Source organism: Danio rerio, chromosome 2 (assembly GCF_049306965.1).
Source record: "Danio rerio strain Tuebingen ecotype United States chromosome 2, GRCz12tu, whole genome shotgun sequence".
In the NCBI taxonomy this organism is placed as follows: domain Eukaryota; kingdom Metazoa; phylum Chordata; class Actinopteri; order Cypriniformes; family Danionidae; genus Danio; species Danio rerio.
In genome coordinates this window covers 60,973,494-60,988,180 of record NC_133177.1, presented here as the reverse complement: position 1 = coordinate 60,988,180, position 14,687 = coordinate 60,973,494, and the positions used below count along the sequence as shown (strand labels likewise).

The window sequence follows — 14,687 nt, the reverse complement described above, 5'->3', positions numbered from 1 at the left end:
TTCAATAATAACGTGCACGCTATTATCATCAGCTCAAGAAGTTCGTTATTTCAGATATAGACGCGCAGTGAGCTTGGCAAGAAAGTGAAACTACTCGTACTTTAGACGGCCTTGTAAACAGTGTACCGGGTAGATCCTGTTCTACTTGGCTTTGTGGCTGTTCATCAAGACGGTGACCAGGTTTGTTTGAGCTCGGGTCGACCATGGCTCATTATTATAAGCATATGTTATTACGGTGTAATGTCTCGGCTGTTTATTTAAGAATGGTTTTTATTTTGTTTTCATTCTCCTGGCTTGTTGCATAGGTGAGTAACAAATCTCTGTAAGCCAATAGCGTTCAGCTGCATGTCTAGCTCTACCTTTTGGTACCCTTTTGTTGTGCTAGGTGGTGTTTTCACACCTCTACTTTGGAAAAAGTCAGAAAAGTGGGCGTGTCCAGCTCTGTTTAGGGGGGAGTGTCGGAGGAGCAAAAGAGGGATGATACGGGAGTGTCGATTTGGGCACGCGCTGAGTTTCAGAGTCAAAACACACACACACACACACACACACAGGGGAGAAAGTAACTGTGTTTACATGGACATGAGTAGTCGAATTGTTTGACAAATTATTAAATGTTGGACTTTAACTGCAGTTTGGCTCTTTCATTCAGGAATTTCATTCATGCCTCTCGTGAAAAACGATATATTTGATTCGAGGAACTGCTGTAAGCGTGTATTTTTCATGCAATGCTTGAGATTGCACAACGAATGAGAGAAAAAAACCTCAGCATTTCTCTGTAACTTAGATGCATTTGGCAGGTACCGTCAGAAAGCCGTGTGTGTTATTCCGGTCACAAAATGTGGTGAAAACCCTACACGAGGTTAAAGTTTGGTTGTGCTGCTAACATGTTTACACTCGGTGTAATAGTTCGATACGAACAAACTGAATAAACAAAGAGCACTGGTCGCTCACTTACCAAATCTGTAGAGACAGGACAATCACCAGCAACTAGAGCCGCGTCTTTTAAAGAGGAGACGAGCAGGAAATCCGGATCTCACCATTTCCAGATGAGAAAAGCTCTCGGGTAAACAATGTTCCTGAGACACATATTGTTGTTGAGCGTTTCGTGCACTGATCCACACGTGAGTCCAGCAGCGCTCTCATAGAAAGAAAATGAAAACAAAACCTTCACTGCAGCAAACTATAAAAGCAACACTGCACGCTTGTTTTGCCAACACAATGTGACGTCTCTCTGCTGTCTGAACACTGTGTCAGTAATGAATATTAATGAAGTTGCACAATAGAGCGCGCTGATTGGTTTGAACCAAGCCTTACTCATGCATTAATGCAGCACACTGGGAGATGTAATACGGTACTACCAGGTACAGACGTCCAGTCTACACGCTGGAACACACACTAAGATCTCATGGCCGTGACGCAGCTTCAAAAATTTGTTTCAAACCTGAAGTACAAATTTGCTCGAAATAACGCAAAAACTACCAATTTTCACTTTTTAGTGAGATATATGTGTCCTAATAGTGTTTTAGCAGTGTGGGACACATATACGACTGTCAGCAGTTTAAAAAATGTGTTTTGGTGCTTCGTGACCCTTTAATTTACTGCACTACATAAATATGTATATTTCTTATACGTTTATTGCGATCATTTCTCCATATTTTGTGCAGCCTTATTCCTAACAATATCTACTTTTAATTTTCCATTTGTTTTAGTACTTGTCAAATGTGTAATTGGTTATTCAGGTGAGTAAATTAGAAACAAAGTCAATGCAAACATATTAATAGAGGCCAATTGTTGCGGCTTTGCATGTAATTTGAGATGCATTTGCCGCAAATGTGTGACATTCGCCGTAATTGCATCTATCGTTCAAATAAGTTAACTAAACTAAAAATGTGCACTAGAGTAAACTAAGAGCACATGACGAGGTGCTTTGCGTCTGTTGTGAATAGCCCAGCATAATCGCACATTGACTGCGATATGAGTTTTTTGTGATGTCTTATTGTGAGAGGACAAGTTTTGGTCAATAACGCCATGGTTTTTGTAATGCACGCTGTACAAATTAAAAATTATATACAATTATAAAACTCACCGCTGTTTAGTGAGTGTAACCAAAGATACAGGAACACTGGAACGTTTCAAAGCTGCAAAGATCAGCTGGTCTGTTTATAAGCTGACATACGAGCGATCCGCTGATGAATCGACTGATCTTCGCGGCTTTAAAACACTCCAGTGTCCGTTTATCTGTGTTAACTCTTAGTTAACAGTGGTGAGCGGTGACTGATGACCTTCCCAGCCAATCACAGTCATTTCTGTTGAGCAAATGAACACAATAGGAAATCAGCGCTGTTTAAGAACGTGATAAACAGCGCTCAAATGTTAGTGGGAAATGAAAGATGCAGTTTTTAAAAATCCAGTACCGATTGGTATCGAATTCCAGTATCATGACAACACTAGCTTGCATAGGGCAATTTTTCAGGCAATTCAACAAAGTACAATTTCACAAAACTGCAATGGAATCTTTGCTTTTATAACACGTATACATCTTTGGTGAAAAATAATACTGCAATGTGATTAAAACTAATATCAGTCTTTATTGCTTTTGTTTAGTCACTTAACAATGGTTAATGGAAATGCTGTCATCTCGCAACAGTTTTTTTTTTTTTCACCCAGATAATATGTGCATGATGGATGTTTCTGTTTTAGCATGATCCTAATATGCTAACTCTGCTGTTTGGTTGCAGGCGAGGCTGTTTGATGAGCCGCAGTTGGCCAGTCTGTGTCTGGAGAACATCGATAAAAACACAGGAGACGCTCTGGCTGCAGAAGGATTCACTGATATTGATCTGGGTACTGTATCACCAATTCAGAGCCACGGTACCGTATTACAAACCTGCCGATCAGTCCAAGTCCGAAACTCCTGAATGAGCGTTAATACATCTCACACTCAAGGCAATCATTTATATTGCTTTAGGTTGCTTTTATATTTGACTTCATGCTACTTTTGCTTCTTCAATTTTATATATATTGATATAAATTTTTGCCATATCGTCCAGCCCTAAATATATATATATTAGTGCTGTCAATCGATTAAAAAAAATAACTAATTAATCGCACCTTTTTAAAAAAATTTATCGCAATTAATCACATTTAAAATACTGAAACTTGTCATTTTAGCTATTTAAATGTAAAATTAATGTAAACGCTAGACCAAAAATAATAAAATTCAAAATATAATTGTTTAATAGAATTTTTGTTTACCTTGTAACACAGATTTCTTCATGTAAACAACAAACCCACAATAAACCATCAAGATCCTGGCTTGACAGCCATATTTATTAAAGAAATTAAAACACAGGCATGTTAATGACATTTAAATTTCAAAACAATCAATGCCAATAAAGAAAACATTGATTTCCATGTTGGATTCTAAAGGCTGATTTATACTTCTGCGTCAAACACCGGCGTATGCTACGGCGCTGACGCATAGCCCTTCGCCGTGGCCATCGCCGTCGCTGACGTGCACCTCTCAAAAATTGTAACTACACGTCGCAACAACGCGTAGCGCAAGCTCTGTGATTGGTCGGCTTGCTAGCGCCGACGAGTCTGGGCGGGACCGAGAGCCACGCGAATGGCACAAACGATTGTTTACAAGTGTGGAGTCCCGTGAAGGAGCTCCGGATGGAAAGTTTTGTTCTGTGTTTACCTCATGGTTAAAGTTGTTGCACGTCCGCCGGTTCCTGCCTCAAAATGAGCGAGTTTGAGTCACTTGTACATCCAGGAAGTGTTCAGAATAGCAAAACAGAAGCGAAGAAACTCAACACAGAGGAACATTTACACCTCACTGCCCACTAGCGTTTCGGAAGTGTTAATGCAGACCAACGGAGACAGCGCGCAGAAGTATAAATGCACAGCTGCGCGCGTTGCCTGCGCCGTGAGTTGCTCCGGTCACTTGACGCAGAAGTATAAACCAGGCTTAAGTGGACTGCAAAAAAATGCCAAAATACAGGAATTGCAGATGTGGAAAACGGAAAATTATAATAACAAACTATAGAATACAAACTGTTGCACTCATTGTAAAGTTTTATTGCTGTGAGTTGAGAACATTAATTATAGAGTAGAAACAATTTAGCTTAATCCTCCTTTACATTCATCCAGTTGCTAAGACTAGGAGTATCCCGCAAGTGCACAGAGACTCCCAAATGCCCGCAAATGAATGATAATTTCTTGCAAACCGGTCGTTAAATACATTGCACACCCCTCTCACCCCTACTCAGATACGTCGCTCACTCCACCCCTGACACCCCTCAACGGGCCTGACACAGACACACACACAACGCGCTGCAGACGTTTGGCCCCAACGGCCTTCCATACTGGAGCGACTCCCCTCAGATTCAACACGCATGATCACGTTCATCAAATTTGCTTAAACTAAGCGTCCTACAGTATTACTGTATTTCACAAGGATTCTGACACAACAACGCGAAGCATACGCTTTCGTTGCGTTTAATGAGGAAACACGCTAAACTTGGAGGGCTCATGCTGAAAGGCAGAGTAATGCCCTGTCTTTGACAGCTCGCGACTTCACCAGACGTTCTGAGTACATTTACATAAGACACCAATACTCCGATTTTAATATGATTAAGATTATACTCTTATTAAAATTCTACCGTGTAGCCTTAAAAGGAACCTTACCTTAAAGGAACACCGAGTCATGAAATGCGGAGGATTTTCTTTCTGTTCGCCATGCGGTATCAACTTACAACAGATGTCGAAAGTTAAAAATGAAACACCCGAAATTGCATGAAACTCTGGATAACCTGTGATGCAACTAATTGTTTTATACTGGAACTTGCCTTCAAAAAGTGCTTCCTTGGTCTTATCCACATTTATTGCATGTTGAACACACGTCCACCACAACAGGAAGTAAAAAACCTGCAACTGCGTTAATTGCGTAAATTTTGACAGCGCTAATATATATATATATAGTCTTATTTCGATCGAGTCTGAAACCGTGTGATCCGCCAGTATTTCCAAATATGTGATAAAGCGTGTTCATTGTGTTATTGAAGTCCTAGTTACCTCTTCTTGTCCTGACACACAGCTCTTTTTCTCCCGGTGTCTCAGATACGCTGGTGGCAGTGTTGGAGAGAGATACTCTGGGTGTGCGAGAGGTTCATCTGTTCGGAGCAGCGGTCCGCTGGGCAGAAGCTGAAGCTCACCGGCAGCAGCTTCAGCCTACGCCGGAGAACAAGAGACGAGTGCTGGGAAAAGCCCTCAGCCTCATCCGCTTCCCTCTCATGACCATTGAGGAGTTCGCTGCAGGTCTTGTGCCCTTTACACTTAACATGTGAAGCCATACATATGAAATAACAGTCAGAAATAACCAGCTTTTGACGTACAGTTGAAGTCAGAATTATTCACCCTCCTGTGAATTTTGTTTTCTTTTTCAAATGTTTCCCAAATGAAGTTGAACAGAGCAAGGAAATTGTTCACAGTATTTCCTATAATGTTTTCTTCTGGAGAAAGTCTTATTCGTTTTATTTCGGCTAGAATAAAAGCAATTTCTTATTGTTTAAACCCATTTTAAGCTCAATATTATTAGCCCCCTTTAGCAATATTAGTGTTGGATTGTCTCCAGAGCAAATCACTGTTATACAATGACTTGCCTAATTACCCTAACTTTACCCTGATTAATCTAGTCAAGCCTTTATATGTCACTTTAAGCTGAATACTAGTGTCTTAAAGAATATCTAGTCAAATATTATGTGCTGTCATCATTTGGGACGCCACTACATTCATATACTATCCTGTTGAGTGTGTAAGTGCATAAGTACAAAGTGCATGAGTGTATAGTGTGCCATTTGGGATGCAGCTTATGTGAATAGTTTATCTTTTATCACTCTTTCGTCGTTCATATCTTTTTATTTTTAATGTCTAATTATCTTGTTTAATCCCCCTCCTATTCGCAGCGTCGTACAACAGAATTAGGCATGCATAAACTAGTGTGACCGTGGCATAACTCTACATCAATAGATGATAGTAAGCACTTCATAACTGCACATACAAATGCTCTATTCTGGACTTACAAGCACATTACAAATGTGCTTAATAATTGTGCTTTCATTCTTTGTTATTGATTAATTTTTCTTAACTAAATTTAGTGTCGCATCGTTTACAAATCATTCGTATTTAAGAGTACTTGGGGAGTTAATTCAGAATGAGTTCGTAAATGATTAATAAACTATTCAAATCAACATTTATATATTATTAATATTCAGGCATATACTAATCTTTTCATTTTATTTATATCTGTTGTTTTACATTTACATTTAGTCATTTAGCAGATGCTTTTATCCAAAGCGACTTACAAATGAGGACAAGGAAGCAAATTACACAACTATAAGAGCAACAATGAATAAGTGCTGTAGGCAAGTTTCAGGTCTGTAAAGTCTAAGAAGGAAAGCATTAGTTTTTTTTTTTTTTTTTTTGAGTACAGTTAGTGGTATATCCAGAGAGGCAATTGCAGATTAAGAAGTGAAGTGGAGACTAAATAGTTGAGTTTTTAGTGGTTTCTTGAAGACAGCGAGTGACTCTGCCGTTCTGATGCAGTTCGGGAGTTCATTCCACCAACTGGGCAGATTGAACGCGAGAGTTCGGGAAAATGATTTCTTCCCTCTTTGAATTTGATGCGAGCAGCAACTGGCAGCCAGTCCAAACGCATGAGCAGCGGAGTGACGTGCTCTTTTAGGTTCATTAAAGATCACTCGTGCTGCTGCGTTCTGGAGCAGCTGAAGAGGCTTGATAGAGTTAGCTGGAAGCCCGGCTAGTAGAGAGTTGTTTAAAACAATCCAAGTAATGCAATCATAATTTAGAGATAATCCTTGCAAAGATCACACCACCGATGAGGAACAGACAATGTAAAGGTTCCTGGAAATAAATGTTCATACTTGATTTTTCTGTGATCATGTAAACCTTCAGTCCAGTGAGATGAATCAGTTGCTTCTGTCCAGTAAATGTTCATATAAAAATACTACCCATCCATTCATTCCTTTTCTTTCCGGCTTAGTCCTTTTATTAATAAGGGGTTGCCACAGTGGAATGAACTGCCAACTTATCCACTATATATTTTATATCCCTGGGAAACACCCAAGCATTCTTGCATTCGCACACATACACTACGGCCAATTTAGTTCATCAATTCCTCCATAGCGCATCTGTTTGGACTGTGGGAGTAAAAACCCACGCCAACAGGGGGACAACATGCAAACTCCACACAGAAACATTAACTGACCCAGCCGAGGTTTGAGGTGTTCGTGCTACTCACTGTGCTTATAACTGAGGTTTTAATTTAACACTGATTCGGGTGTATCTGAAGCCCTGCAGACAGTCGGTCAGAACTGTTTACTGTCATCTATAAGAAATTCACTCAGACTCCATTTCTCAGTCGAACATTTACTGATGATAAGTTGTGGTTTTTTGAAACAATGCAAAAATAATCTCACATAAGCAATTATATAAATAACAATTATAACATCAAACAACAATACTTATAATTATAAAATATGAATACAAATTGCAGTAACCGCACACCATATGAATGGAAATAATTAGAGCAGTAATTCCATGACTGTCCACAAGAGGGCACCAATAGACCACTAAACGTGGCTGAGGCACATTTTCCAATGAGATAATAAATCAACAAGTATAAGTGGTAAATAACTCGACCAAACGATTACATTTGTACATGTAAAGTGTTAACATTACGTGCATTAGGTATACTGAACATGAAAGTTAACTTAATCATCGACTATTATCAGTTACAACTTCAAAATCGGCCATTAGGCGCTATTGAGTTATGTCGCTATGGCGCATTTCACCCGCGATCTAAAATAACGAGACATTTACATAAATCAAACCAAATACACTTACTTTCTGTGCACGCACAACTATATACATCATCGGTTGTGTTAATCTGCATGCAAACGTGAGCTGAGAAGCAGATAACTTTAACTTTGCAGTGATTTCATTTCGGGCTCTTTGTCTGCTCAGCACACCTGCTTCTCTTCCTTCTCTAAGTCCCGCCCATTAAAGTGACGATGCACTTGCGTATCAGTCAGCAAGAGAATGTTCCAGAAGCCTTTTGAACAGTGCTACTGTGACGCCCATACTACAAATAAAATCAGTCTTATTTCTATGTTTACCTTATTAAAATAAAAAATAAATAAAGATGCCATAAATTTTTATCCATGTCTCAAGAGCCAGTTTCTGTGCCTGACGATCGGGTTGTCGTTGTCCTAACCTTAGTTCCGCAATGCATCGGCCGCCTTACGGCTCCCCCTGCAGGTTAGAGGAAAGTCCTTACCCCAGGTTGAGGAGTTTAAGTATCTCGGGGTTTTGTTCATGAGTGAGGGAAGGATGGAGTGTGAGATTGACAGGTGGATTGGTGCAGCGGCAGCAGTAATGTGGTCCGTTGTGGTGAAGAAGGAGCTGAGCTGAAAGGCAAAGCTCTCGATTTACCGGTCAATCTACGTTCCTACTCTCACCCATGGTCATGAGCTTTGGGTCATGACCGAAAGGACAAGATCTCGGATACAAGCAGCCGAAATGAGTTTCCTTCACAGGGTGGTAGAGCGCACTCTTATAGATAAGGTGAGGAGCTCTGACACCTGGGAGGAGCTCGGAGTAGAGTCGCTGCTCCTCCACTTTGAGTGAAGTCAGCTGAGGTGGCTCGGGCATCTGTTTCTGATGCCTCCTGGACGCCTACCTAGGGAGGTGTTTCAGACATGTCCCACCGGAAGGCGGCCTCGGGGAAGACCCAGGACACGCTGGAGGGACTATGTCTCTCGGCTGGCCTGGGAAAGCCTCGGGATCCCCCTGGAGGAGCTGGAGGAAGTGTCTGGGGAGAGGGAAGTCTGGGGTTCTCTCCTAAGACTGCTGCCCCCGCGACCCGGCCCCAGAAAAGCGGCAGAAAATGAATGAATGAATGAATGAATGAATGGATTTTCATTTCATGCTCATTTTTTCTGTTAAGCTTTATAGAAAAATAACAATGACTTGACCTTTACTTGACTAAAAGTCTAAGCTGTCAATCAGACAGCATTAGGATGTTTATTTGGAGCAATGTGATGCTGCATTATTAACATGTGCTGTGTGTTTCCTTCAGGTCCTGCTCAGTCAGCCATTCTCACAGACAGGGAGGTCGTGAGTCTGTTCCTGCACTTCACGGTGAACCCTAAGCCACGTGTGGAGTTTATCGACAGGCCGCGCTGCTGTTTGCGGGGCAAAGAGTGCAGCATCACACGCTTCGGGCAGGTGGAAAGTCGCTGGGGCTACAGCGGGACCAGTGACCGGATCCGGTGAGAATACACCACCGTTAATACACAAACACTCTCAATATGGCATGGTATGATATCGATTAGCATTGTAACGAGTATGTAATGTGTGCTGTGCATATACTGTCCTGCTCAAAGGGTGAACTGAAGCTCTGTGTTTACAGGTTCTCTGTCAGCCGCAGGATATTTATTGTGGGCTTTGGGCTTTATGGATCCATACACGGACCTACAGACTATCAGGTCAACATACAGGTATGGCTGTCCAAAATTCATAAGCAATTTAAAACCAATGCAAGTTTTAAAAAAGGACACCCTAGCTTGTTATTTTTGACGCCACATAATGCTCTAAATGTTGTCCTTCCAGCACTGCAGTCCTGAGATTTCCTCCAGCAACTGTACAGACTGTGACGCTGTGTGTTTTATTTTCAGATCATTCACACTGACAGTAACACAGTTCTGGGTCAGAACGACACGGGTTTCAGCTGTGACGGGTCTGCAAACACATTCAGAGTCATGTTTAAGGAGCCAGTGGAGGTTCTGCCCAACGTCAACTACACCGCCTGTGCTACATTAAAGGTAAACAGCAGATAAATATTAATATAGTATGTCAGGGGATATGCAGGAATCCTAAAGATAATTTTAATACTTTTTATGTCCTTCTTTAAAAAGGATTGATAAATCAGCATCAAACCTTTAACTTAATAAACAGTTGTAGTTAAATCAATGAAGCTCAACCGTGCAACAGAACTCAGGAAAGCTTGGAAGAAAGAAACCTTGAAAGAGTAAATTACGTGGTTGTTTTCAGTGACAGGTCTCAGCCACTGTTTAAACTCCAACCAGGAGTACGCTAACTTGCATTATCCCATTTTGCCGTCTGTTTTGCTCTACAGCAGGGCTATTCAATTAGTCACGGGGACCAGTTCATGAAAAGCATCCCAAATGAAGGGCCGAAGAGACACATTCATATGTTATGTTTTGAACTGCGTAAGACTTATTGGATGCAACAATTATAGATGTTAGGTGTACGATTATATAGTCTGAAGAATAATCATGGTTTCAGGGTTATCACGTCTAATGTAAATTTAAGCTCTATATTAGGTAAGTATTTAAATGTACTGGTGTTAATATCTGCTAGAGCTGTGAACCTACACTAGTCTCACGTAGGGTTGTAACAATATACCGGTATGACGGTTTACCACGATTTGAACGTGCACGATTATCATACCATGAACAATTGCATATCAACGGTTTTAACCCTTAAAGACCGAGACAGCCGCCCGCGGCTAAAAATAAGTATTGCTCTTAAATGTTTAATAACTTTTGATCCGCTGATCCGATTCATACAATTCAAAGATTGGCATAAAGAAGAGAATCTCAGCTTTCCAGTGCTGTATCACATAACATTCGCGGACTTTCAGAGGCTCCGGAATCAGTGCGGTTACGTCATCAAAATTTGACAACGCTGATTTGACAAAGAAACGCTCGTCACTGTGTCTCCGGACAAACCAGACATGATACATTGATGCATTGTCCCTCCTCCATGCCCAGATTGGTTCAAACTCGCTATATCACAACCAATAAGCATAGGTTTCGCTTTTGTTTGTGGACCAAGCTTTTTGAACAACATGGAATGAGAGATAGGCATACATTTATGCGCGGCTAAATAAAACGCAAAAAAAAAAGTTTTGCATGAAATAATTCTCATACTAAGTACTTTTGCATGCACAGCAGCACAGAAACATGACAAAACAGTGACACAGCAAAGGCGAACTGCTGCTCTTGCTGTTTTCAAAAGACGCAAATGAAGATGCAGCTGTTTGTCTGCATTGCAGACAACCATATCCAAATCCATATCCACAGACAACCATATCCATGCTGGCACATAAAACCTAAGGATGTTCCATATTGAATCTAGTTTCGTTATGTAACTATTTATAGTATAGTAAATATTTATATCTATTTTTTACTGAGGATTTGCACCATGTTTATTTGGACTTTATTTGGACTTTGACACATTATTTATTATTTTCTTATTTTTATTTGTTCATTGTAAGTGGTGTTGTTTATAGTAACTGAAAATATATTATTTGGAAAAAGTCAAATTTGCTTCACTGTTCTATTATTTTGTAACATTTGTAACATACCGTATACCGCGAAACCGTCAAACCGTGGTATTGTTTTAGACGATTATCATACCGTGAAAAATTCATACCGTTACAACCCTAGTCTCACGGTTCGGTTACGATTATCATGCCATCGATTCGGTTCAATTCGATATTTCGGTGCATCACGGTGCATTGACGGTGCTTTTCATACACAGTTTTATATTTTCTTCACAGCAGCAGTTCTTGTATTAAATGTATAAATATATTTATATTTATATATTATTTGTAATACAATTTTGTCATTTAATACAAACAGATATATAAACTGTAACTTTAAACAAAACGAGCATTTAGCAAATAATATAAACAAATATAAACATCCAGCTCAATTTCTGATCCTTGTCTAGTTCTCTTACACCCCTTTGATTGGTCACACCCTCAAAAAAAAAACGGTTGCGATTGGCTCTTGCGCGCTGCTCTCTTCACAGATGAGTGATGCTGATAAGCGGCAGGCGGCAGCGGCGATCTCACAGCTGATGTATAATAGACACGGTGGAGAAAACTCTGCAGACATGCGCTCGTTTCTGTATGCAAAAGTAACGCTGTAAAACAGCCGAGAAGAGAAGAAAAGCCACGCCAGCAGGTCAAATGGGCCACTGTGTGTGTGAGAGAGAGAGGGCGAGAGAGAGAAATGGAGTACTTTCATTCTCTCGATCTCAGTGAAATAGCGGCTTTTGTTGTATATGTCAGTGAAAGACTGATCCAGCAAACACACACAGTGAAATTGTGCAGTTTATGAGTTTTAAGTAGTTAAAGCGCTGTAAATACTCGCGATCGCCTCCCTCGCGACAGAGCTCATATGAGGTAAATGACATCAGTAATAACCGGTTATGATTATTACTGAACCGATACCGATTGTCTGCGTCTGCATCGCAGTGCACCGAAGAAACGATTAATTTTGACACCCCTAATATCTGCGTTCATACGTAAACATTACATTACACTGAAAGCCACGCACAACTTTCACCATAACAGGGTGAGATGTTTTCTACTCCGTGCATCTAAAAGGCTTGAGCGCATCTCTCCGCTTGCCCACACATATTGACATAAATTCTAATATTGGAAATGATGAATTTGCACACGGAAAAGATGCGATATGATAACGGCCCGCTGCCATAGTTAATCCAGTGTGTGTGCGTATTATCCTCGGTGCAGCTATAAGCTCAGCAATTTAAACTAGCGCACAGGTGGCATAACTTTGTTTAGTTGCAGCAGTTTCGTTCTGTGCAACAGAAACGTGGCATTAAGAAACCTTTAAGCTAAAGTATACAAATGTTTTCAGCTGCTCGCGCCACTCACTCGCTTAATGTCAGGTGACACACTGCGCAGCCTTCAACTGCAGCTCGTGACTTCACTTCATAGCTATAGCGGTCATTTTTTGACTGAACTAAATTTATTTTTGATGTTTTGGTCGCACTATTTGGAGGGCCGAAACAAACTGCCTCGCGAGACAAGTTCAGCCCGCGGGCCGCCAGTTAAACAGCCCTGCTCTATGGTTTCACTACATGTGGAGAGCATCACATCACTTTCCTGCGTTTGTCGCCTATTACTAAACATCACCCAGACAGAGGAGCATGGCCTGATGCACCCGGCCCGAACCACTCGAGGAAAATAAATATACTTTTGCTTTTTTAAAGTCAACGACTTTGGACAACGCTTGAACAAATTTTAAGACTTCGTAAATACCTGATTAAGACTTTATAATACTTTTTTAAGGGCCTTAATTTCCTCATATTTGATTTAGCAACTTTTACAGGGTCGCTGCAGATAACATGTCAAATTTAAGAATTTTTAAGACCTTTTTAAGACCATTAAGCATTAAATTTAAGACCTATATTGCAATATCAAAAACACGCGAGAGAAAATGTAAAAGCACAAAATTAGGGGTAAAATAAAGTTATTTAAATTGAACAGTACTAAAGACAGGTTAAATGCACCATTAAACTACAGAAAAAACAAACATCTTAACGCTGATTTATACTTTCGCCTGGCGCCGCATCGCACACCTCACAAGACGGATGAGGCTTTTATACTTGACGCGTTCATCATTGAGATATTTTTTTAAATGACAGGGGGTTGGTCTAAAAAAACTAAGTAAAATCAGACGAATTAAAAGATAATCATTATCATTGAAGATGTTTTTGGGGGCCTCTTTTTTGTTTTAACAAACTTATCCATCAGGTTTTTCCAAAGTTTTACAAAAATCCTCCTTTTCCATGGCTGTTGCAATTTGTAGCCAATAATTATTGGTCATTCTGGCAAGCAGATTGTAACTGTGATAGAAAATAGGTAAAAACTTGATTAGTAATTATAGCTTACTGTACTATTCACTCTTCAAATAAATCCCACTATCAATCCCATTTTATCACTAAAATAAAGTGAACTGGTGTCTGCTGTACAGTGTTTTGTAAAGTTCAGTAAAGTACTTCAATTACTCTGTTGTGGTAATACTATAGTTGCTATGGTAACTCAACAAGTGTATTAAAAACAAACTACCCAGTGCTTTAGTTTTTTTTTACAATATAGGGTATATTTTTCTACAATTCAACACACTTTACTGTAGTAAAACTACACTGTATTTCATTTTATCAGTTCACTATTCTTAATACTACAGTATACTGAAGCATCTCTGGAGAGCAAAAGTACGAAAGGAGTCCGACCGAGCGAGAGCAGATCATTCGCACGTGAGCAGCCAGTGTTTTGAGAGCTCGCAAGCAGTTTTGTCCATGAACAAAGGAAACCGGCGCGTGAGCAGAGATTCGCTCTCTTGTATTACAGCGCTCCTGACTTATAAAACTGCGCTTGCGACATTTGTCAGTTAAATAACGACATACTCGGCCAGCCGAAATCATGTCGCGCGCTCTTAAAGCGAACTTCCGCAAACACAGCGATGATGTCACATTCACCGCGCGCACTGAGTTTAATATCAGAAAGCTGATTGGCTATTGCAAGCTGACCTTTTTTTAGTTGTAATACCGCAAATTACAATTGGACTAGTGAAATAATAAACTACAACACCCCAAAAACCTAGCAACAACAACAAAAAGAATTTAAATGAGCATTAGATGTAGCGTTACATGGACATCGCAAACATAAGACCTGTGCAAAAATATTTAAGACCCAGAACAGCGAGTTTAGGACTTTAAAACCATAAATTTCGATTTTTTGATTTAAGACTTTTAAACACTTTTCA

At 40.1% G+C, this 14,687-nt stretch overlaps 2 protein-coding genes and 1 long non-coding RNA gene across 6 annotated transcripts in view; 2 read left to right on the top strand and 1 right to left on the bottom strand.

The window, feature by feature from the left end:
- Positions 1–14,687, top strand: part of lingo3b (leucine rich repeat and Ig domain containing 3b) — a 790,077-nt gene that overhangs the window by 699,735 nt on the left and 75,655 nt on the right. The gene's annotated exons all lie outside the window — the stretch shown is intronic.
- The window catches only part of btbd2b (BTB (POZ) domain containing 2b), a 47,894-nt gene that overhangs the window by 6,029 nt on the left and 27,178 nt on the right, over positions 1–14,687 (top strand). For all 4 annotated transcript variants that reach the window (XM_073932124.1, XM_073932127.1, XM_073932125.1 and 1 more), the window contains exons 4-8: positions 2,739–2,844; positions 5,122–5,319; positions 9,161–9,353; positions 9,494–9,581; positions 9,759–9,905. In XM_073932124.1, coding sequence (XP_073788225.1) covers positions 2,739–2,844; positions 5,122–5,319; positions 9,161–9,353; positions 9,494–9,581; positions 9,759–9,905 — 732 coding nt within the window. The remainder of the gene's footprint in view (positions 1–2,738; positions 2,845–5,121; positions 5,320–9,160; positions 9,354–9,493; positions 9,582–9,758; positions 9,906–14,687) is intronic.
- LOC141379216 (uncharacterized) lies at positions 6,491–11,460 on the bottom strand. Its single transcript, XR_012395391.1, has 3 exons — positions 10,727–11,460; positions 8,152–10,628; positions 6,491–7,332 (listed from the first exon to the last, which is right to left on the bottom strand). It is a non-coding gene; the product is annotated as an uncharacterized lncRNA (long non-coding RNA).